This window comes from Narcine bancroftii, chromosome 3 (genome assembly GCF_036971445.1).
Source record: "Narcine bancroftii isolate sNarBan1 chromosome 3, sNarBan1.hap1, whole genome shotgun sequence".
Lineage (NCBI taxonomy): Eukaryota > Metazoa > Chordata > Chondrichthyes > Torpediniformes > Narcinidae > Narcine > Narcine bancroftii.
In genome coordinates, this window is record NC_091471.1 from 184189151 (window position 1) to 184212772 (window position 23622).

Sequence of the window (23622 nt, forward strand, 5' to 3'; positions counted from 1 at the left end):
AAATCCAGGAGGAAAAAAAAAATCACATTTTATTCAAAAAATGTATCCTAAGGTCATCAAAAATATTTTGTGGAAACTTCCCATCACACTATTTCAGATTCCTCAATATTTTTTAACTGGAAAATTGGCTCTATAAAAAATATTAGGTCTGTTTATCTTGAACACAAACCAACTCCAGTACCTCCAACATAACATTAGGTACCAATACACTGATTCAACATCAAGGATTAGGATGTGGTATTATGGTGAGACTAGTTGCTTAAACGAGTGCTTGGGAAAGATTTTCCTGGTAGCTTACAAATCATCCGATGGTGCAAATCACTTAGAAATGTATTCTTGTTTCACTGGAGAAAGATTAATCACTTCGTCCTCATATAACAAGAGCTTCCTGTTAATATTTCTCCACATTAGACAGGATTGTCAAGAGTTTCAGGATATCCGGAGACTTTCCAAGAGGTGGCAACATCTCTCAGCAAGAAGAACTTCAAGATTCCAAACCGACTTCCCGGTCCGGGGAGGTGGAGAAGCTGCTACCGGCGCCCAGACAACCTACTACAAGTGTGCAGTCGTCACCTTGCTTTGGCAGTTGGGACCAGTGCAGGCATTGATAAGTATAATTGGGAAGGGCTTGCATATTGTAGTGTGAATTCAGCTTTAGATTTAGTAATAAAGACTTGTATAAACTGAAAAAAAAAGAAAGAAAAAAAAAGAGTTTCAGGATATCCTGAGGTTATAAAAGCAGTTGTAGAAATGCAAATCAGAGTCCTTTCCTATTGGTCAATAGCAAAACTACTGAATGCTGGAAACTTGAAAGCAGATCTGAATAAATTTCATTGATCTGAAAAGTAGCCCTATTTGGCTTTCTGCAGACACTACCTGCCCTCGATATCCCTTGCATTTCCTGTGATTATTTACTATGGTGTGTTTTCCTTTGCTTGCACCATGTGGAATGGAATGGTCAACATCTCTGATTTGTGGTGGGCACAGCTGGCATCCTAGTGCTCTCAAAAAGCAGACTAAATGAAATATTCGATATTAACATAATGCTGAAAATCTGGAATAAATATATGGATAAAAATGCAATGTTGCAGGAGACGCCAACATTTAACACGAGGAAAAGAGCAGATTGCCAAGGGATTTCCAAAACAATATAAATGGTATATATTTCATCAATGAAGGTCTGTTGCAGCTGGGATTTCAGGACAAAATGACCTCCAGGACACTGCTGCTCTGCAGTAACCGCTACTAGCTAATGGGCTGCAGGTCTCCTCGTCTGCAAACTGCGAAATCACACGTCTGAACAAACAGGAGCATGTTTTTGCTATCACAGCTGACAGTGATGTATTGTTGCCTATTTTTACAATTCTAATCTCTGGCTGTCTGATCACATCCTGTTAGGACTTACACTTCAAAACATTGATGGCAAAGTTCCATTTGGTTTTGTGATGGTATGGCACAGCTTGCAGCTCATTCTTTAGTAATGTGACCTTGCACTTTTGAAGGGTGTTTTAATTCTTACAAGAAGATCACGATATTTCTTAAGGAACCTTCACTCATTTTCCTTGGGAGAGGTAGTATATCTGCTGGAAGGACATGGATTTGGGCTGCTTGGACAGAAAAGATTAATACAAAATGCAAAGAAAGAGATAGCAGGAAGAAACGCATGGATACAGAAACAATCACAATTACAAACTAAAATAAAAAATGCTGAAAACATTCATAATAGAACCACAGTACATTAAAGAACAGAAACAGACCCTTTTAGCCCTTCTGGTCTGTGATGAACAATTTTTGTGCCTAGTCCCACTAGACCTGCATCCAGTCGATAGCCCTCCATACCTCTCCAATCCATATACCTGTCCAAATTCTTAAATGTTAAAATTTAGCCCAGATCCAACACCTAACCTGGCAGCTCATTCACACCATCATTTTCCCCCTAAACATTTTCCCTTTCACTCTTAAACCACGTCCTCTGGTTTGTATCTCACCTACCCTCAGTGGAAAAAGCCTATCTACATTTACTGTCTATCCCCCTCAAATTTAAATACCTCTACCAACTCTCCCCTCATTCTTCTATGCTCTAGGAAATAAAGTCCTAACCTAAACCATATAAATCATATAACAATTACAGCACGGAAACAGCCCAATTTGGCCCTTCTAGTCCGCACTGATCCAAGTACCCTCCTCTAATCCCACTTACCAGCACTCTGCCCATATCCCTCCATCCCCCTCCCATCCATATACTTATCCAACTCTTTCTTAAATAACAAAATTGACCCTGCCTCCACCACCTTTCCCGGAAGCCCATTCCACAAAGTAACCACTCCCTGAGTAAAGAAGTTCCCCCTCATGTTACTCCTAAACCTTTGCCCGTCAACTCTCAACCCATGACCTCTTGTATCCATCTCTTCTACTCTCAATGGGAAAACCCTTTCCACATCAACTCTATCTATCCCTCTAATTATCTTAAACACCTCTATCAAATCCCTTCTCAGCCTTCAGGGAGAAGTCTGCTTTTTATTCCAGATAACAAGCCAAAGATGAAATACAGACCATGAGATGCTGAGGAATTTCTTGAGCCAGAGGGTGACAAATCTGTAGAATCTGTTGCCACAGGGAGGTGTGGAGGCCAGATCATTGGGTGTATTTAAGGGAGTGATTGATAGGTTGTTGATTCGCCAGAGCATCAAAGGTTATGGAGAGAAGGCCGAACAGTGCAGCTGAGTGGGAAATGGATAGGCTCATGATTAAATGGTGGGGCAGACACGTTGGGTTGAATAGCCTATTCCTGCTCCTACATGCATGGTTTTATGCTTTTAAGGGAGGCTGAATTCTCACTGCCTTGCACATGACCAAATACTTTGGGATGTATCAATAACACAATAATCTTATTTAAATTTAAACAAACAGTGCACTAAGAGGCCCAAGAACCCATGCCTCACAAATACACCAATTAACATTTCGATTCCCATATGTTTTTGAAAGGTGGGAGGAAACCAGAGACCCATGAAGACACAGGAAGAACGTACAAATTCCTTACAGACAGCACCAGATTCAAACCCAGGGTGGCTGACACTGTAATAGCATCGCACTAACACCTACGCTAACTATGCCATCCAGGTTCACAAAGTACTATTAACACAGGAATTGTGCAAAGGCTTTCCTCAAGAATGTCTTCTAACAAAATTTGACACCAAACCATAGAAGGAGATATTCTCAATCAAAAAGTGCGTCCCAAGTGGAAGGTATTAAGGAGATCATTAAAAAAAAGAGGAAAGGGAAGAGATCTAATGAGCAAATCCCAAACCAGTTTATGTTAGCTGAACAGCCACTAATATTAGAACAAACTAAAGTGTCAAAGAGGTCATAATGGGAGGAGCGTAGATAAGAGAGTGGCAGAGAATACAATAGACAAGGTGTAAGGTCCTGGACGAATTCAAGATGAAGATAAGAGTGTTCAAATTAATGTACTGCTGTGCAGGCCAATGCAAGTCAGTGGTTAAGGTCATGAATGGGTAAAGACTTCAAGATTCGGAACAGGCATCATCTTTGGATGTCTTGAAATTTACCAAGTGTTTATACAGGTCAACACATGGTGGAAGTGTTTGAAAATGGAAGCAAACTAGCTGCAGACCATTTTAAATGCAAAGCTGAAAATCGGTCAGGATTCCTCTCCACCAAAGTGAAAATCTCATCAACCTCTCACTTTGAGAAACTGAGAATCCAATCTGATTGCAGTGTGCAGTTTCAAAAGCTAATTGCATTTTATAGCATTCTGCAAATTTATCTTTGATTTGGTTAAGATTTAGGATTAGATTATAAATTCATAGAAGTTTGGTAAAAGCCAATAAGGAAGCCATGTCAGGAGGATAAAATAATGACAAAATTCTAAAACCGACCATAGTACACGGAATTAAATTAAAAATAACAAACAATAGACAAATAATAAATATTTACAGTTAACCTCATACAAAAAATGTCTGTAATGTTGCAGTCATCTTGTGCTACCTGATTAATCAATAATTAGTGTAAAAGGGGAGGTTCAAGAACCTGATATCTGTTTGAAAGAAACTGTTCTTGAAGCTAGAAGTGCTGGTCTTCAGTGCCTTCTGTGCGAATGGAGCAGTGAGAAAAGAGTGTGATGGGCTCCTTAATGATGTTAGCTGCTTTCTTGATGCAGTGCCTTACATTGATGAATTCAATGGATGGGATGTCAGAGCTTGTGATGGATCTGACCATGTTTGCTACCTTCTGTGAATTCCCAAACCAGACTGCGATGCAACCAGCCATTATACTTTCCACAGTGCACCTGTCAAAATTTAATAGCATATTCAATAACATGCAAAATCTCATCAGAAAGAAAGTAGAGATGTCAGAGTGCCTTCTTCACAATTGCCTCAATGTGCTGGCTGCAGGAAAGATCGTCTGAAATGGGGGCTCCAAGGAATTTGAAGGTACTACTATCCCTCTTGACCTTCATCCCATCAATGCACTCCCCAAAATCAACAATCAGCACTTTGCTCTTGGTGGTGTTGAGATTATTGTTCTGGCACCACCCAACCATTCTCCTCCTCTATCCTTGGTATTATGATTCAATTTCCAGTTATTTGGCCAACAACAAGTGGCGTCGTCAGCAAATTTGTAAATTGACTTGCAGCCAAATTTTAACCCAATGAAAGGTCTATTAAAGAGCCTGAAAATAAACCATCCTTGAACCTGGAAATTTATATTGCATTTTGAATTACAGCCAAATAGGTTCATTAGAAAGTCTGGCCACTGGCCGAAATGAGACAAAGACTAGAACACCTCAAGGAAGTGAAGATGGAAACGAATTGGTCCTATTGGACTAGGATCTAGCAAAAAAAATTCTGGAGAGGAACGGATTGATTAAATCACACATGTTCTCAAGATTAAAATGAATGGCCTGGATTTTTTTGGGGGGGGGGGTAAACAATATGCTACATAGACTCGTTGCTTCCCTTGCCCTGTTACCACACACGTCCAGGCCAGATGTTCCTGAGGGGTGAGGCTTTGCTTGGCACAGGGAAGACTGCTCGTAAATACCAATTAAGTTTTTTGATAGCTGTTCAAGCCACAGCCCCTCCGCTGAAATAGCTGTCAATCAGAACGAAAGTGGTGATCGTCTCTGGCATTCAAAAATATTAGAAGAATTTTATTTTTAAAAAGCTCTGATTTTGTTTTTACAGTCAAATACTGATGCATTCAGTTAACTTCAAAGACTAGAAGTTGCCAGAATGGTAGGTTTTTAATTGCTTAAAATTACACTCATGTGGCTTGGCTTGAGTCCAGAGCTCGTACTGGGGAGGGGGGTCTGGGCATAACAGCCTCTATTAGGGGATTCCAAGGGTTGGGATCTCTGGTACAGTCAGCACGGAGGCGGGCCAGCCACCCACACTGAGATAGTAAACACTTGAAACAAGTAAATCAAGTCCATTAATTAAAATTCTAAATGACCTCAAATTTGCCTCTCCCTTAATTGTTCCTCTCCTTTGAAATAAATGGAGTTACTGCATGTATGTATGCCGAAGGTGGAACCAGTCCAATGGATTGCTGCACCTGGATTCCATGAGGACCTTCACCTTCCAAGCAAATGGACAAACTAATGATGAAGGCTTCTGGGTGGCAAGGTGTGAAAATGCCAGCAATTCCTTGAGGTACTGCCAGCATTTCTCAGGGAGGTGTAGGCCAATTCTTCCCATCAGCATGCTTCACACAAAGCATGAAATCCAATGAGAAAAAGATGTCTTAGTTATCAGAATTGATTACGTTGCCACCTATTGAAGAGCAGCATTCCAAGTCAAAATGAAAAAGAAAATAATGCAGGTCAACAGAATAAAAAGGTATCCCTTTAGAACAGGGCTGAGGAGAAATTCCTGAGACATCTGAAGAATTTATTGCCACAATCAACTGGAGGCCATTATTGAGTGCATTTACAGAGGCAGTTGATAAAGGTGTCAAAGGTTATAGGGAGAAAGCAGGAGTATGGAGTTAAGAGGGAAATACACAGCCATATTTCAAATAGCAGCGTGAACTTGATGGGCTGAATGGCCCAATTCTTCTCCTTTCTCCTTTGGTTCTGCAGTGAAGTACAGGACACAGGATGTTGTAATTAAAATTCACAATGTTTCTACTCTGGGCTCTCACTCGTTCTGGTTAGCGAGTAACTGGGGCAACGTCAGCCTCCTGAACAACAACAAAAAGGAGCAGCAAACAGAGTGCCTACCACAATGACCCTTTAAAGCTTCTCAAGCTGCTAACAAGCCACTCACCCAGTTGAAGTGCTGAAGGGTTTGCTCATCCAACTGAGGTATGAGGAACTATTGGATATAAATGGCTGAATGCCATAGGAAAACACTTGTGTAGCCTCTCAAGAGCCCAGAGCCCTTTGGCCATATTGCTGACCTTCCTCCAAGAATGAAGAGTAAAATGGAAAAAAGTTCCAACACATCGACCATTTTTTGCTATCTGAATTTTGTGTTTCTCTTAAAGTTTATAATGGCGCAGTATACATTTTTTTTTACATAACTTGCATTGAGGACAACATAAACACATTGGTTTGTTGGTTTACAGCATGATAGAAGCCAATTCCAGCCATTGAATCCATACCATCCAATTACACCCAATTAACCTACCAATCCCAAACTTCTTTGGAGGATGGGTGGAAACTGAAGCACCTGGAGAAAACCCACACATGTCACAAGGAGGGAGAATGCCCATAGTCATTACAGACAACACTAGATTCAATCCCAGATCACTGGAGTTGTAATAGCATTGCACTAACTGCCACGGTAATGGTGCTGCTCAAACACACTGCACATCGGCAATTCCAGGAACTGCATCATAATTCTAGTGGGATATGCTACCATCAACTTCTGTTAAGTTTCCAGGATCGGGTAGATTTCACTGAGTGGAAAGTTGCCCTAATCATCTGCTCAACAGCATCTCCACTAACAATGGGCAATGTCCTCCAGGCATCTCTAAACACAAGAACACGTAGTCAACGGATCATCACATCCACCCAGTCTGCCTTGAATGGTGATGTTAGCATTGATGTTGAGGTATATCAGCTCCTGTCTCAGCGGCAACTTGGATCTGTTCTAATTTGCTGAGAGGAAAAAAAGAATATGTATATGGATAGATAGAGATATAGACACAAACACACAGACACAATAAATCTGAACTTTGAACTTTTAACTTGAAGGGGATCCAACTTCATCAGATCATTGTAACATGTTTGAAACACAAAAGCCTGCAGATGCGGTAATTGTAGTAAAAATACACAGAAATGTCAGAGGAGCACACAGTCTTGCAGCGCCCATAGGAGGCAAAGATAGATTACCAACGTTTTAGGCCTGAGCCTGTCAATATCTAAGCAAAACGCAGGAAGCTTTGGAATATAGACTGAAGAATGGCAGGGGAGGAGTCTAGACCAACAGTTAAAAGATGTTCATTGCACATGATAAGAGGAATGGGAAGGATTGATTTTGTCTCTGAAAGGAGACACAAGGAAAAGAGAGACTCCTGGGGTAAGGCAACAGGGTGGGAGATGGGGAATAGGAGGGAGGAGGTTTTAATGGAAACTAGAGAAGATCATATTAATGTCATCCGGTTGGAGATTTCCCAGACAGAAGCTGAGATGTGGTCAATTCTTTAGTCTTTATTCAGTTGCCGTCCAGTTCTTTGCCGATACTTTGAAGAAGGGCTTAGGCCCAAAACATCAGTAATATTTCTTTGCTCCCTATGGACACCATAAGACTGGCTGAGTTCCTCCAGAATTTCTGTGTGTTTTTATTGCAAAATGTTTGTCTTGAGAGTAAATGACAGCCATCTGTATATCAGCCATTCTACATGTATGAGTTGTAGTAAAAGGACAAAGCAATAGCCACAGATTTTCACAGCCCTCCATAGCTAGAAAGAAAAACTCCTTTGAACTCCCATAGTAATAGTTTCCATGAAAATAAAATCAAAATATCTGCTGTTCTACTTAGCTGATGACTTTACCCCACCTGCAGTTAATTTTCATTTCTTATCTACATAATGTGAAGATCAGACTTGAAAGTACTGTACTGGCTTCCTACAAATTCAAGATGTTTGCAATCAGAAGAATTTACGTGGGAAGTTGGCCCGGGAGGAATTCAGGATGGGAGGTAACTTCTGCATAAATTATTGTCAAAATTGCAAAGACATTCCTCACAATGCATTTTCAGTTTTACAGCAAAAAAGCAAATATCTCTGTTCCTTCCCCACCCACCCCTCCTCCTCCCCCACCTCCCCCCCCCCCCCCCAACACCACTGCAGGCAGCTTCCTTATCCAGCAAATGTTGCACTATTCTCATCATTCAAAGGGCATCTGAGACGTACATCAGGTGTGCTGATTTAATCTGGTGTCTAAAATACTTGCATTGAAATACAGTAAAATCCATAGTACGACAATGAGATGGAAGATAAACTCACTGTCATCTCCTCTCAACACAGCCTTCTTCTTCCCACCCTCCCTTCTCATCTTGACCACAAGGCCAGGCTTTATTCCAGAGACCTGACAGCCATGGCTTGTCCCTGACAGTTAGTCCTCCAACATCACAAACATTTCTACGACTGATTCCACCTGCATTGAATTCACCCATCGTTATTGAATGAAGATCTATCGGGACCCGCGCACAAAATCAGTGAACCGGTGCGGACTCGAAAGGCCAATATGGCCTGTTTCCACTCCGTAAATGGTTATGTGGTTATATGGTTATATCTGGCACCACTGGGGATTGGTAGATGCCAGTAAAATGAATTTGCCGGTTGGTTGAGATTGCATGTTGCATGGATTGGCAAACTTACCACTAGGGGGTGCCACTTTTAAACTTGTGTCATTTTTACCTCGTTATTTTCTGCAATTTTTTTGCCGGTTTCTTGAGTTGCAGATAACAGGAATTTTACTGTGACATGAATTTCACATGTAATCTGCAGAGAGATTTAAGTCTCCATCCTTAGTACAGAATTTCAATATTTGGCCAAAACTGACCAGCAAGAGCAGGAAAATATTCTCTGTTATTAGTACATCCATTCTTGCAAGGTTAGCACGATGTTATTACTGCGCCAATGCTGTCTCTAAGGAGTTTGTATGCTCTCTCCGTGTCTCCACGGGATTTCCCCAGGCGCTCTGGTTTCCTCCCACAAAAACATATGGAGTTGTAAGTTAATTTGATGTATTTGGATGGCACAGACTCATGGCCAGGAAAAGCCTGTCATTGTGCTGCATATCCAACTTAAAACAGCTAAAAACATATCTCATTGAACTTTACAGAATTTGTCAGAAGTTGAAGCTTATTCATTTAACAATTTGATTCACTTCACAACATGAATATTCCCCACCAACCTGAAGGAATTCATAGAACATTACAGTATAGACCCTTCAGCCCACAATGTTGTACTGACCCTTATCTATCCACTCAAAAAACTAAACCTTCCCTTCCATACAGCTATAATCCTCTTTTTCTTTCATCCATGTGGCTCTTTAAGAGTCTCTTAAATGCCCCAATTGTATCCGCCCCCACCACCACCCGGGCAATGAATTCCAGGTACCCACAACTCTGATCTTTACTCACCTCACTTTATAGTACTGACTGTTTACACTTGATCAACTTTATTTTGAGCTTTCCCACTGCTTTAAGCAAGAAAGAAAATAGAATTGTAAACTCCTCCTTGCTCTCAATCAACTGCTGGAAGAACTCAGTGGGTTGGGTAGAAATGGTCTGTCAACAGTTCAAGTTAGGACCCTTTTTCAAGGCATTATCCATGTATCAGATATCAGTCTCAGTAAAAAGTCCTGATTCAAAAGGCCTGATTTAAAATCCGAAACCTTGGAATTCTGTACCCAAGATGGCAGCGCCTATGCTGCAGACTCAGGGGAGAAGCAAGGCACCAGAAATGAGGATAACACCCCACAGTGAGAAGGAGAAGCATTGGAGATGAACTTTTAGGGTGACGACCGCAGCAGCGGAACAGCGAGGGATTCAGCTGCGAAGGAACCCACACAAGCGGTGGACTGATGGAGATTGGTTCATAGGGACCAGATATCAGAACCAGGACTCGAGAGGGTGCTGAAGGCAAGATGGACTTCCAAAATGCCTTGGGCAATGAAGGCTTCCTGATCATATCAGAAGTTTGGATCTGGAGCTCAGGTTACCAATGATTTGAATTGGAGCCTGTATGTCTGCAGAAGCTGTGGGAGCACTGGTGGCAAATTCAGACACACTCTGAAAGCATTCTCTTTTGCTTCTCTTTCTGGAAGGGGCACCAAGCAGTGCTCATGATGATTCTTGGTTTATCTTATGGCAGATAGAAGTTGAAGTATATCATGTATATTACATTTTATATTTCTATAAAATATACACACAATAACTTGACAATAAAGTGAACTTTTGACGTCTGAGGAGTCAGTCTTGTGTTTAAACACTTTTGACTCTCCATTCTTTACCTTAAAAATGCTACAAATTCAAATTTTTGCAAATGATTCGTGATTGAATTGAAACATGCAACTATTTGAGAGCTCAGCATCATTGCACTCTTCAAACAGCAGCCTCAACCAGGCAACTGATGCTGAATGTCAGGAGCACAAGATTCATCTCGAATCACACGATCATTCTGTTAGGAATTAAAGTACCTTTAAAGAAATTGCTCGAGACAAAAATTGAGAACAAAGAACATTTATTACTACAACAATGCAAAGTTGGGTGCTTCCCCTTACCCTGGGAATACACACACATACTGGGGCTCACCCAACTTTTATACAGTCAATTTCAGTATCAGAATGCCCTCCCCCTTACATTCTTCTGCCCCCTGGATGGGTTTGGCATAGGTAATTCTTCCTGCCTACGTGCAGTTTCAGTACACTTGGAGGACCAGGGGGGGTATCCTGTCGGTGTCCCTTCATGTCATTGTCCTTATTCACACCTTCCTGATTTTCTGGGCTACAGTCTCTTGATATGCAGAGTTGACTCATTCTATCTAGGGTTGGCTAATTTCATATGTATAAATCTGTGTATGGTTAGCTAATTAGAAATGTATGACTTGGTACTTCTGTCCAGGGCTAGGAGACCCTTATCTGATCCAGACTACCTCAACTTCCTACATTCTATTGTACCTTACCATTCCTTATCTTAGTCCTATGGTCTTGTCACAAAGGATAGAAGATTCTTATGTTAATCGTGCTGACTCTGCTTTCCTGCATCCTAAGCCCCAAACTTATCCTGTTTGAACTGGTTTCAGCCATTTTACTGATGAACTTTAGTTTCTTCCATGTTCATAATTTTAGGTCAATTTTCCCATCTCTCACAATCCTCACTTTTCTTTTAGATCAGTAATACTGATCTTTCACCATGATCAGTGTTACTGATCTTTGGTTACTAGTGTCAGTGTGACTGATCCCCCCCCCCCCTCTCCTCACTTTTCTTTTAGATCAGTAACACTGATCTTTCAAGTGTAAGGTGTAGTTTTACCCAGCTGGTCAATAACCGAATTGTAATGTCTGTGTAAAGTCTTTAGGTAGGGGAGCACCATGAAGGTCAGGGGAGTGAGTCCAGCTGCTTATTAGGGTTTGGAGTATCAGGCTCCAGTTCTCAGTAAAAAGTCTAGTCCATCCCATACGTTGAAATATTGAAGCAGTGTCTTTGAAGCACACGACCTTTGTAAGTGTTGTCCCGACGAAGTCTGTGAGAAGCGCTGCCTTCAGCAGCGAACGAGTAGCAGTAGTCAGGCGGTTCCGTTTGATTGTGGCTAGTATCTGATGTCCTCTTCAGCCCCGAACCCTAGGGCCACCGATCTCCGAAGGCTGTTTGGAGCCTGATATTAAAGTGTCAAGCAGCTCACGTTGTTGGAAACTGGTGCTCCCTTTCATGGGGTGATGAAAAGAGACCAAGCTGGGGGGGGGATTGTTTCTTGTGATTTAACTGTGTGTTGCAGCTTGTCTGCTAACATTAGCATATGTGTCAACTCTCTCTCTCTCTCTGCTACATGTACAATCCTGACTACCATTCTGTCTGTCTTTGTCCCACCATGTCCTTTGTGAGGATTTTGACACCCTGCACTCTACTTCGCTCCTTTCCACGTTATATAACCACCAGATGAGCAGCAGCTCCCTGAAAACAGGTGTTCCCCTTCAGGGATGATCAGAGAGAGAGAGCCAGGTGGGGGATTATGTGTCTCGTGGTTGTGTGAAGTGTCTGTTTGTTTTGCGGTTAGCTTGTTAGTTTCCCCCTTTGTGTGAAATGTACATTGTTTGTTTTGCGGTTAGTCTGTGTACACAGGTGCCTCACTGTGTGACTGCCTATCCCCACTGTGTTTCCCTGATCCGTATTCTAAATACCTTGCCTCTATGCCCTCTCTAGCCTGTAAAACAGTACAATCTGTAACCTCTGCTACCCCTTCTCCAGAAGTACTTAAAACATCGAGAGTACTCCACTAAAGCTGTTTAATTCCCCTGGTCCGTATTGGGATCCCTTATATCCCATTATGACTATACATTAAATCTATGCCCTGTCTACATTCTAAAGGAGCTGAATTGTAACCTCTGCTGCCCCTATTCCAGGGGGGCTTAAAACATTAACGAACAATATTCCAAAGAAATTAGTAAACAACAATGAAGAATACATGTAAGCTCATTAAAATACAATAAGAACTTAATAAAACACAAAAAATGTAAAGCTCATTGAAAACTGCAATAAAATGCAAGAACTGAATAAAACCACAATAAATGTAAAGCTCATTGAAAACTGCAATAAAATGCAAGAAGAACTGAATAAAACCACGATAAATGTAAAGCTCATTGAAAACAGCAATAAAATGCACAAAAACTGAATAAACCACGATAAATGTAAAGCTCATTGAAAACAGCAATAAAATACACAAAACTGAATAAACCACGATAAATGTAAAGCTCATTGAAAACAGCAATAAAATACACAAAACTGAATAAACCATTAAAAAAACGAATAAAATTGTAACATTATGGCACTTTGTCATTAATTCTTTGAATGTGGGTCCAGCCTTTCTCTCTTGTTCTTACTGCTGTGTCTGTAATTAAAAGTACACAGAAGGGACCATCCCAGGCAGGTTTTAGTTGATCCTCTTGCCATGCTTTTACATATAACCAATCACTAGATTTTAATAAAATGAATAACAATCTGACTTTCCTTTGTGTTAGTGTAAAAATTGTAAAATGAAACACAAACCATATTTGCATGGGTTTTGAATATGTTAGACCTTATTAAAATGCAGTTGGAGCTGCTTGTCTGTATGGGGCACAACCCTCCAATTTGTTAGAGTGAGTACATAACAGACATTGCAGCACAAGAGCCCCTGCAAGAGAACTTGAAACATATTCAACCTTTAGTTCTGCCTTAAGTAAAATGCCTTGTGCCACAGCTCACAGGAGCTGGCCTTATTTAAAACAGTCTGTAAAACAGGCACCAAAAAAAGTTAAAAGATGTTCTTATGAAGATTGCACACACAATAATTTAAGTACAGGCTAGTTTCTATTATATTCCACTTAAAAGTTCTGCTGCATGAATCCTGGAGCTTGTGGAGTCATTATTGAATCAAGAAATATTGGTACCATGCCAATCTCATTCTAACATGCCAATTTCTCCAGTCCTTAAGTCAAGATGTACTGAATAGCATCTGGTACAAGATCTGTGAGTTCTTAATGATATTATTATTCTTATGCACCCAATTGTTCTGAACTATGCCACCAATTCAAATCATATTCCACCTATTGCAGTACTCACACAGCACCATAGACCAGTTCGCAGGTTTATTTCTCCATTAAGCTGAATCCAGTTGCGCAGGGTTTACCTCCGTGATTATTTACAATGTAACTTCCGCACTACCGGATTTAAATATAAACCTGATGAATGGGGGAAAGTTATCATGAATTAAATAACAGCGGCAATACAGAGAAATTGTGCTGAGGCATTAATTTCACTCCAGAGGAAAATGCACCAGAGAAATGAATGATTAAACTTATAGGAATCCCCAGAGGTATCTTTATTCTCCAGAGGTGGGTGATCTTTAAACTCACGGACCTTGACTGCTGAATGTGTAGAAGAAATGTATTTGATAGGGCTCCATACCTCTAACTGCAAGACAAGAGCCTGAAGCCTCAATTTCAAGTGCCACAGTGCACTTAAAGGGACATGCACACTCCCCCTTCAACTGGCTGATCCAGCCACTTTACACATCAGATCCTTTCTTTATCTCACATACACTTAAAGTTAAGATGTATAGAACTCACCCTATTTGCGCAAACATTTCTCCCTGCAAATGTTATAACATCACTCAACTCTCAGGTACTCCCTGTGCAAAATCACATTTAAATACAATTTATTTCATAAATTGGAATTAACTGGTAGTTAAATTCGCTAATTCTACAGTATTGAAAAACGATCATTTATGACATTTAATTTTTAGCATGAATTTTAATCAATATTGGTCAGTGACTGAAGTGGGAAGTCGTGATTTATGAAATTATCTCTGGTCTCTACTCTCCCACTCCCTGCACTTCTCCCAACATTCAGGAGCTGGCACACAGTCCCTGCCTTTTTTTTTCATGTTACTCATCTACTATTCCTTTAACTGCTTGCATCAAAATGTTAGCCTTTGCTTTCTGCTTATCCTCAGATGTCTGGACAAATGCTTTTTGTGTGATCTGTAGAAGCTGGGTTATTCCCTGCTCATGCCAATTTTCTGTCTTTTGTAATTTTCTCTTAATGTCTGGGGCTGAGTTGGTAACAAAACCTGTTAGTACCAATTGTTCCCCTGCTGGGGATTCTATGTCGAGACCCCCATATTGTATATATATTTGGTCCCAAAAATTGGTCTAACTGTTCGGCACATCCCTGGGGATCTTCTATCAGGGAGGTCAGTTCTTTCTTAAAGTTACACACTTCAGTACTGGTCAGGGGCACATTTACGAAACCGAGACCCTCTCTCATGGGAACTTCCCGCAGTGGTCTCATCCAATTGGTTTCTGGCTTATTAGGTCTGGGTTCCTGCTCCCTGGGAAATGAATCAAAGGGTTCTGCCCTTTCTTCCTGAAGAGTCTCACGCTGTTCTGAATTAAAGTTACCTCTCTCTCCTGCCAACAGAGGTGGTAATCGAGTGCTTTGTGAGCAAGTTATCATACCACTCCTGCTCTCTTCTCTCTTCTCTAGTGGTGGGGGAGGTGGGGAAGGTGCAGAAGGGTAGGTCATAGGAGGGGAAGGAAAGATAGGAGCCGGCATAGGAGGAACATAGGGTGGAGGGAGGGAATGTAACACATCCCAACCCTGTGATTCAGGGACAAGAGGTTCCTCCTCTCTCTTATTCCTGAATTCTTTCTCATTCAAAACCAGCTGTTCAATGGATCCCTTGAGCCAGCAGGCTGCATATTCCCTGCTCTCAACATTGTCTGGCTGGTTTTGATAGAGCCATAAGTTCAAACTTCACACATCCATTCATCCTCGGATCCGAATTTTGGCCAGTACACGGAGCTCCCTTTAACCGGGTATCCCACCCATTCATTACAACAATACCTGACCGTCGTCAGTTTGTCTTTACCGCGGGTCTTTCCTGTGCCCCACTCAGATAACATCATCCCAAGCGGGCTGTACGTAGCTATCTGGTGGTCACGTCCTGTGTCAGGACTCTCATCTCTACTGCCCGCTAGTTTGTCTTTACCGCGGGTCTTTCCTGTGCCCCACTCAGATAACATCATCCCAAGCGGGCTGTACGTAGCTATCTGGTGGTCACGTCCTGTGTCAGGACTCTCATCTCTACTGCCCGCTATTCCCATACTTAGGAACAAGTAAAATACTCTTACCGAGTTCTGGCAGTACTGCTCTAGCGCGCGTCCTTCCGCCGTTTGTTCTCAATGCCTCTTCTCGGATATCACTCGCTTCTTCCACTGACCAGCCACCCGTCGCCCGTGAGTCCAGCTGAATCAGCCGGGGTGCACCTACTCTCGTCGTCGGGGTACTCTGTCAGTGGAGGGAGTGTGATCCCGGACGAGCCCCCATTTGTTAGGAATTAAAGTACCTTTAAAGAAATTGCTCGAGACAAAAATTGAGAACAAAGAACATTTATTACTACAACAATGCAAAGTTGGGTGCTTCCCCTTACCCTGGGAATACACACACATACTGGGGCTCACCCAACTTTTATACAGTCAATTTCAGTATCAGAATGCCCTCCCCCTTACATTCTTCTGCCCCCTGGATGGGTTTGGCATAGGTAATTCTTCCTGCCTACGTGCAGTTTCAGTACACTTGGAGGACCAGGGGGGGTATCCTGTCGGTGTCCCTTCATGTCATTGTCCTTATTCACACCTTCCTGATTTTCTGGGCTACAGTCTCTTGATATGCAGAGTTGACTCATTCTATCTAGGGTTGGCTAATTTCATATGTATAAATCTGTGTATGGTTAGCTAATTAGAAATGTATGACTTGGTACTTCTGTCCAGGGCTAGGAGACCCTTATCTGATCCAGACTACCTCAACTTCCTACATTCTATTGTACCTTACCATTCCTTATCTTAGTCCTATGGTCTTGTCACAAAGGATAGAAGATTCTTATGTTAATCGTGCTGACTCTGCTTTCCTGCATCCTAAGCCCCAAACTTATCCTGTTTGAACTGGTTTCAGCCATTTTACTGATGAACTTTAGTTTCTTCCATGTTCATAATTTTAGGTCAATTTTCCCATCTCTCACAATTCACTAACCCATTGCAAAGGTAAAATGAAGAAATCAAGCAAAAGATGGAAAACAAAATAATAACAATCTGAATTTCCATGATGATAAACTTCAAAATAATTAACTAAAGTGAATGTACCAAGATGCTGAGAATATTAAACCAGCCAACATATTCTTATATCCATCTCATGCATTTAAACAACATTTGCAAAATCTCTTCAGAACCAATGAGCAGCCCAATTAATTTGTTAAACTCTAATTATACAGTGGTCAGTATCTTAAACATGGCAATTAAAACAATTGTTCATTACAATCTTTGCGGTGTTGCATCAACCACTGTTGCGCAAGTCAATATTATTCAGATGTGTCAAACAATTTTTACAATGCATCAAAAGAATCAAATGCTGTTGCTTCTGCTCCTTGATCTTCAGATGGAATGAATCTCCATTCCTCCATTGACAAACTGAGCAGTAATTCTCATTCAGAGCAAATCTTCTGTATGCCAGTGATTGCACTGGATTAATCTGGAAACAGATCACTCTGGAGCATCCTGCACAAAGTCACCTCATTATTTGGTCAACCTCTCTCTGGACTAAAATCAGGAAGCTTGCAACTTGAGAGCTGATTTATTAAACTTAGGCTCAGATCTATTTTTAAATCACATTTTTTCTTTAAAACATTCTTTTATACTCCCTCCTTAAGGATTTGGCAAGTGGATTGGAGGGGTTATACGTAAGGAAGACAGCAGAGGAGCAATGGACGAGGTTTCAGCAGGAAATTGCAAGATAAACACATGGCAAAAGAGGACATATTCGAATGGAAAAATGTCACAACTGTGGCTGACAAAGGAAGTCAAAGCCGACATCAAATCTAAAGAGAAGGCATACAAGGAAGCAAAAATTAGTGGAACGATAGGGGATTGGAAAGTTTAGTAAAAACTTGAAGGCAACTTAAAAATAAAAACTCATCAGGAGATAAAATATGAACGATGAAAGTAGGCTAGCAAATAATATCAAAGAGGGTGCAAAAATATTCTTCAAGTATATCGAGTAAAAGGCAGATGAGAGTAGCTAGAGGACCTCTAGAAATGGCAGAGGAATTATATGAGTATTTTGCATCACCCTTCACTGTGGAAGACATTCGTGTGTGCCAGATGACAAAGTACATTAGGGAAGTGAGTGCAGTTTCTATTACAAGGGAGAAGTGGTTCAGAAAGCTGAATGGTCTCAGGGTGGATAAGCCCGGATGAGAAGGATTGCACCTTCGGGTTCTGAAAGATTGTGGAGGCTTTAGTAATGATCTTTCGGGAATCAGTAGATTCTGGTATGGTCCCCGGGGGAATGGAAAATTGCCAATGTCACCCCACTATTCAAGGGAGGGAGGGAGACAGGAGAAAGGAAATTATAGACCAATTAGCTTGATATCAGTGGTCAGGAAGATGTGGGAGTTGATAATCAAGAATGAGGTTACAGAGTAATTGGAGCCTCGTAGCAAGATAAATCAAACCCAGCAGGGTTTTCTCCTGAAAATCTTGCTTGACAAACCTATTGGAATTCTTGAAGAATTAACAAGCAGGCTGGATAAAGGAGATGCAGTGGATGCTATGTATTTTGGATTTTCAGTAGGTCATTGTCAAGTTCCTGCATGTGAGGCGATTTAACAGGCCCCATTGTATAGCAGGAAACACACTAGCATGGGTAGTGGCTGAAAACAGAGATTGAGAATACAAGGATTATATTCTGGTTAGTTGCCAATTGTTAATGGCCAGTGTTGTGCTGCTGCTTTTTAGGATGTAGATTAAAATGATTTAGATTTAATCATTTACGGAATGAATAGCTGTGTAGCCATTTTGCAAATAATGCAATGGCAGGTGATGTTGAGGAAACAGGGAGGCTGCAGAAGGACTTAGATTAGGAGAAAGGGCAGAAAAATGGCAAAAGAAATACAATGAGTGATCTGGGGAATCAGGTCAATAGATCATTGAAAGTGGCCACACAAGTTGATAGGACATATCAAAATCTTGGTTTTCTTTGGCAGGGCATTGAGTACCAAAGCAAGGAGGTTATGTTGCAGCTATATATAAATTTAGATTAAGACACACAGATTATTGCATGCACTTCCAGTCACCCTGATGCAGGAAGAATGTGGTGGCTTTGGAAAGGGTACAGAAGAAATGTTCCAGGATGTTGTCTGGATTAGAAGATATGAGGTACAAGGATTGAGTGGACAAACTTGGGTTATTTTCTCAGTCGTATCAGAGGCTGAAGGGTAACTTGATAATAGAGGCTTACAAAATTATGAGTGGGATTGATAAGGTAGATAGTCTGAATCAGTTTCTCCAGAGTGAAAAATGTCACTAATGGGAGGAAATTTGGGGGGGGGGGGGTGGAGAAAGAGTAGTTTACGGGGGATGTGCAAGGAAAGTTTGGTGATGCTCAGAAAGTGACAGGAAGTGACGGGTGCCTAGAACAGGCCAATTAAGTTCTAGAATCAGATGCAATTGTAGCATTCGAGAGACTTCTCAATGAACAAATGAATATGCAGGGAAGCGAGTGATATAAATGATGTGTACGCAGAGTTTTAAATTTGGGCATAATGTTGGGTGTAGACACATGAGCTGAAGGGCCTATTCATGAGCTGCACTGTTCCAGGTTCTACATATGATCTTCACTTTAATCGCTGTACACCAGCTCCTGTATCTGCAACATTAATGTCAGTCACTTAGTAATGATTAATTCTTAATTTTTGATTTCTGTTCTCAACTTTTCAGTTGCAGTTTATTCCTTTAACCAAATGCTACAATACAGTGTACTACTTTGTGGTAGCTAAGGAAAGTATTATCCCATGTTTAATTGTTTCCCCATTGGACTTCCTTTATTATATAATCCATCATTCACTGTGCCAACAACATATTTTCTTTGGAATAAAGCTCAGACAAACTGCACCTAACAGAGTAGTGAATTTATGGTTCTATTTTCATAGACTGCCTCCTCTATTGTGAAAGTGACAAATTGTTAGCAATGTGTTCACGCCAATTCACTTTAAGCTTCTGACAAATTACACTTAAAAGTGAAAAAGTATGTATAAACTTTTGACAATACCATGCAATCCTAGGATATGACTCATTAATCAGTTCAATTGGGGCACTACTACTTAAATAATACATTTACATAAAGTTTAAGAAAAGTACCTTCAGCTCAAGCCTACTTACCAGTGGTCTGTTTTCATCTTCGTCTTTGTAGTAATGAAGCTGATCCCCCTTCAGCACAAACCATCGAGTGTGCCAAGTCTTGACAAAGCCCCCTTGCTTTCTCAGCCATCCACATTTAATGACATTTTGCCTGGAACGGGCAGATTGGTGTCTGTCTAAGGAACCACCGTGATCATCCATTATTAGACTGATGGATTTTCCTGAGTAAAGAAAAGCAACATCATTTTATAGTAAAGCACAGACCCCCTTTATATATAAAAAAAATGAACATCCATATATCCTACTGCAGACTAAACTACTTCCTCACAGAGTGCCTGGAAAGGAGTTCAGCCTTGCTTAAAGGTTTATGGAAGAAGTTTCTGCCAAGAAAAACAAACGAGCTACAAACCTCCAACCACAGAAGGAATAAAACCTTTATGCCACATGATAAATATTGACATTACAAAATCAATACAGAATTGTTTGGCACTCTTTTGTCTATGATGTGTGTTATTACCAATCTTTGTAAACACATTCACTAGTTTCTCCACAAATTGGACAGACACATCATCAAGTAGGCCAATTTTTAACTATATTTCTATGAACATTTAAGTAACACAAAAGTACAGACTACAGATGGCAAAACGTGTTCTGTGATCATCTGAATAAGATCACAAGACCACAAGACATAGGGGCAGAAATAAGCTATTCAACCAATCGAGTCTCCCCTGCCACTTAATAGTGAACATATCATTATCCCACTCAGCCCCACTACCCAGCCTTCTCCTCAGATCTTTGATGCCCTAGCTAATCAAGGACCTATCAATCTCTGCCTTAATGACTAAAAACGGGCAGCACAGTCGCACCAGCAACGTGCAAGGAGTTTGTACGTTCTCCCCAGGTCTATGTGGGTTTCCTCTGGGTGCACCCGTTTCCTTGCACTGGTCAAAACGTAGTGAGGGTGTAGGTTAATTGGGTAGCACCGGCTCAGGGCCAAAAGGGCCTGTTACTGTGCAGATGTATATCTAAAACGTTAGCAGACCAACTTGATATCATTTATTTAAATTGATTTTCCAAATATACTTGCATTCATTTTGAATCTATGTGGTGTTAACTACATTTCCAACTTTTTTTTTCAGGTTTTGTTGTCAAAAATTTCTGCTTGGATCAAGTGAATTGCAGAACCTCATCCATTCAATGAAAAGCAATTCAAATTTGATAAATGACAGACATTTTCCCATATGCGATTGTAAAAGGTCTACAGAAGTACTGGAATTAAGTCACTGAATTTTTTTTAATTGATAAAATAACAACTGTTTTGAAATATTCTTGATGGACTACCTGCTGTAGATCAACCCCAGCTAACAGAGGGACAAGCAACTGCAGATATTGGAATCTGGAGCAAAATTAAAATGCTGGAGAAATACAATGGGCCAAGTAGTGTCTATGGAGTGAAAGAAATTGTCCTCATTTTGGATCAAGACCACATTATTTCCTCCAACTGTTTAACTCTAACTAACACTTTTTTTTGGGGGGGAAAAAAAAAGCATTCACTATGCAATTCGCCCCTCCACTTATTCTCTGATTTGAGGATCTCACTGGATGTAAATACTGCATGGTTTCCTCCTGAAAGAATGCAGCAAGTCTCTGAAATGAAAATTTAAAATTCTGGAAAGAAGCAGCAGGTTAGGTGGTATTCTGCAGAGGGACACAAAGTCAATGGCAATGCAATACTTCGTGTTGCCTGGCTCAGAGGCGAATGAGGGTAATTAGAGAAAGAATTTTTAAAAACACACATCAGAACTGCCGAAATAGAACATGGCAGTTGCTCAAGATCTGAAATGAAAAACAAAACCCGGAACATGCAGGTTAGACAGCATACGTGGAGAGAGCATGACTGAATTCAGGTAAATGAGTTCACATCGAGAGAGATCACTTCTCACGTAATCAGGTAAAAAAGTTGGTCATCTGAAATCGTTGAATTTAACGTCGAGTGCTGAGGGCAACAACATGCTTTAGTGAAAGAGGAGGAGCTGCTCCTCGAACCTCATTGGAAAAGAGCGACAGGCCAAAGGCAGATTGAATGGTGTGGAGTGGGAGGGAGCATAAAGGCAGTGTTGTACAATAGCATGACAAATAACACTACCAGCTCACAGCCAAGCAACTGTGTCCTGTAGTGCTGCTGTGTGGAGTTTCAACAGTCTCCCTGTGACATTGAGTTTCCCCAAGAACTCTGGTTTCTTCCCATATCCCAAAATTAATTGACCACTGCAAATTACCCTCAAGATGGATGCCAGAAGTGGGGTGTTTCTGGACATGTGAATGAGACTCTGTTACAGAGTAACAAGTGGGGGGGATCAGTGCTGATGGATTTGCAGTGATATTTGATGTAGACTTGATGGGCTGATGTCTATTTCACAAGGGAATGGAATTTTTCCCCTCAGTCCTCCAGCTCACCCTGCTCAATAATTAGAAACTACTTTTGACTTTGGTTTGGAAGTTACACTAGTGTCCCTTAGAGAGAGATCTGGACTTGAATACAATTCCCATTCCTATCCTTTGTTACTTTTAGAACATAGAACTTTACAGTACAGTACAACCACTTTTGCCCATGATGTCACACCATCCGATATATACCTATCAAAAGAAACCTAAACCTTCCCAACCCTCTATTTTTCTTTCATCCATGCACTTGTCCAAGAATCTCTTAAATGACCCTGTTGTTCCAGCCTTCACCACCAACCCTGGCAATACATTCCAGGCACCCACAACTCTTTAAAAAAAAACTTACCCCTGATGTCTCCCCTAAACTTTTGTCCCCTCATCTTGTATAGATAACTTCTGGTGTTTGTTATCTCTGCACTGGGAGAAAGGTGATGACAGTCTAGCTTATCTTTGCCTCTCAGAATCTTGTAGAACTCTTAATTCACTTCTCGTCCTGCTACTCTCCAAAGAGAAAAGTTGCAGCTCTGCTAACCTTGCCTTAATAAATTTTAGGAACAACGTATGTTGTGGATGATGTTCCACCAGTACACGAAGAATCTGACTGGAAGGAATACAGGCCAAGTCCCGGTGTTTGTTTGCTAGCACTGGTGATGAGGCATTCCGCCCAGATGACTTGGGTGGTCTGCTTCAGGAGCCACCCAACTGGGTCCATTGAGTCCTCGTCTTTCAATGCCTGCAAGATGTTCCATGGTGACCAAGGGTCAGATTAACATAGTAGCAAAAGTAGCATATCCTGCAGGCCCTGGATTTTCAAGGGCCTCCACGTTTATGCACGATGAATTATGAGAAGCGTTTTTGTTTTCATCTTTGTGCAGTGGCTATGAGATACCACACTGATAGTCTGTGTTAATAACCCTGATTAAAGATGATAATTGGGTAAAACCGCTAACCTTATAGGGGGGCGCCACTGTCCTCACCTGACTGCCTCGTTCCTAGCCCCAGCCGTTCATTCCCTTCCCCCTCCCACCATCTAACTCTCAAAACAGCAGCAGGTGTGCAGAGCTGCTAGAGTTCACCGGAGCGCCGTTCAGGAGCTGCCTGGCAGCTCACAGCGATGGTTCAGTGCAGAAGCGAAGGCAGTCTTCATTAGCCATAATCCCCCATGCACCTGGAACTGCTCTGCTAGCACCAGGGAAATGCAGAATGGTTCCAGCTGCGTGGGGGATTATGGGTAACAAAAACAGCCATTG

At 41.2% G+C, this 23622-nt stretch overlaps 1 protein-coding gene across 4 annotated transcripts in view; it reads right to left on the bottom strand.

Annotated features, from left to right (window-relative positions):
* arhgap24 (Rho GTPase activating protein 24) overlaps window positions 1-23622 on the bottom strand; it is a 573751-nt gene that overhangs the window by 440954 nt on the left and 109175 nt on the right. For all 4 annotated transcript variants that reach the window (XM_069926054.1, XM_069926056.1, XM_069926053.1 and 1 more), the window contains exon 2: window positions 19949-20148. In XM_069926054.1, the coding sequence (XP_069782155.1) occupies window positions 19949-20128 (180 nt within the window). In that variant the 5' untranslated portion in view covers window positions 20129-20148. The remainder of the gene's footprint in view (window positions 1-19948; window positions 20149-23622) is intronic.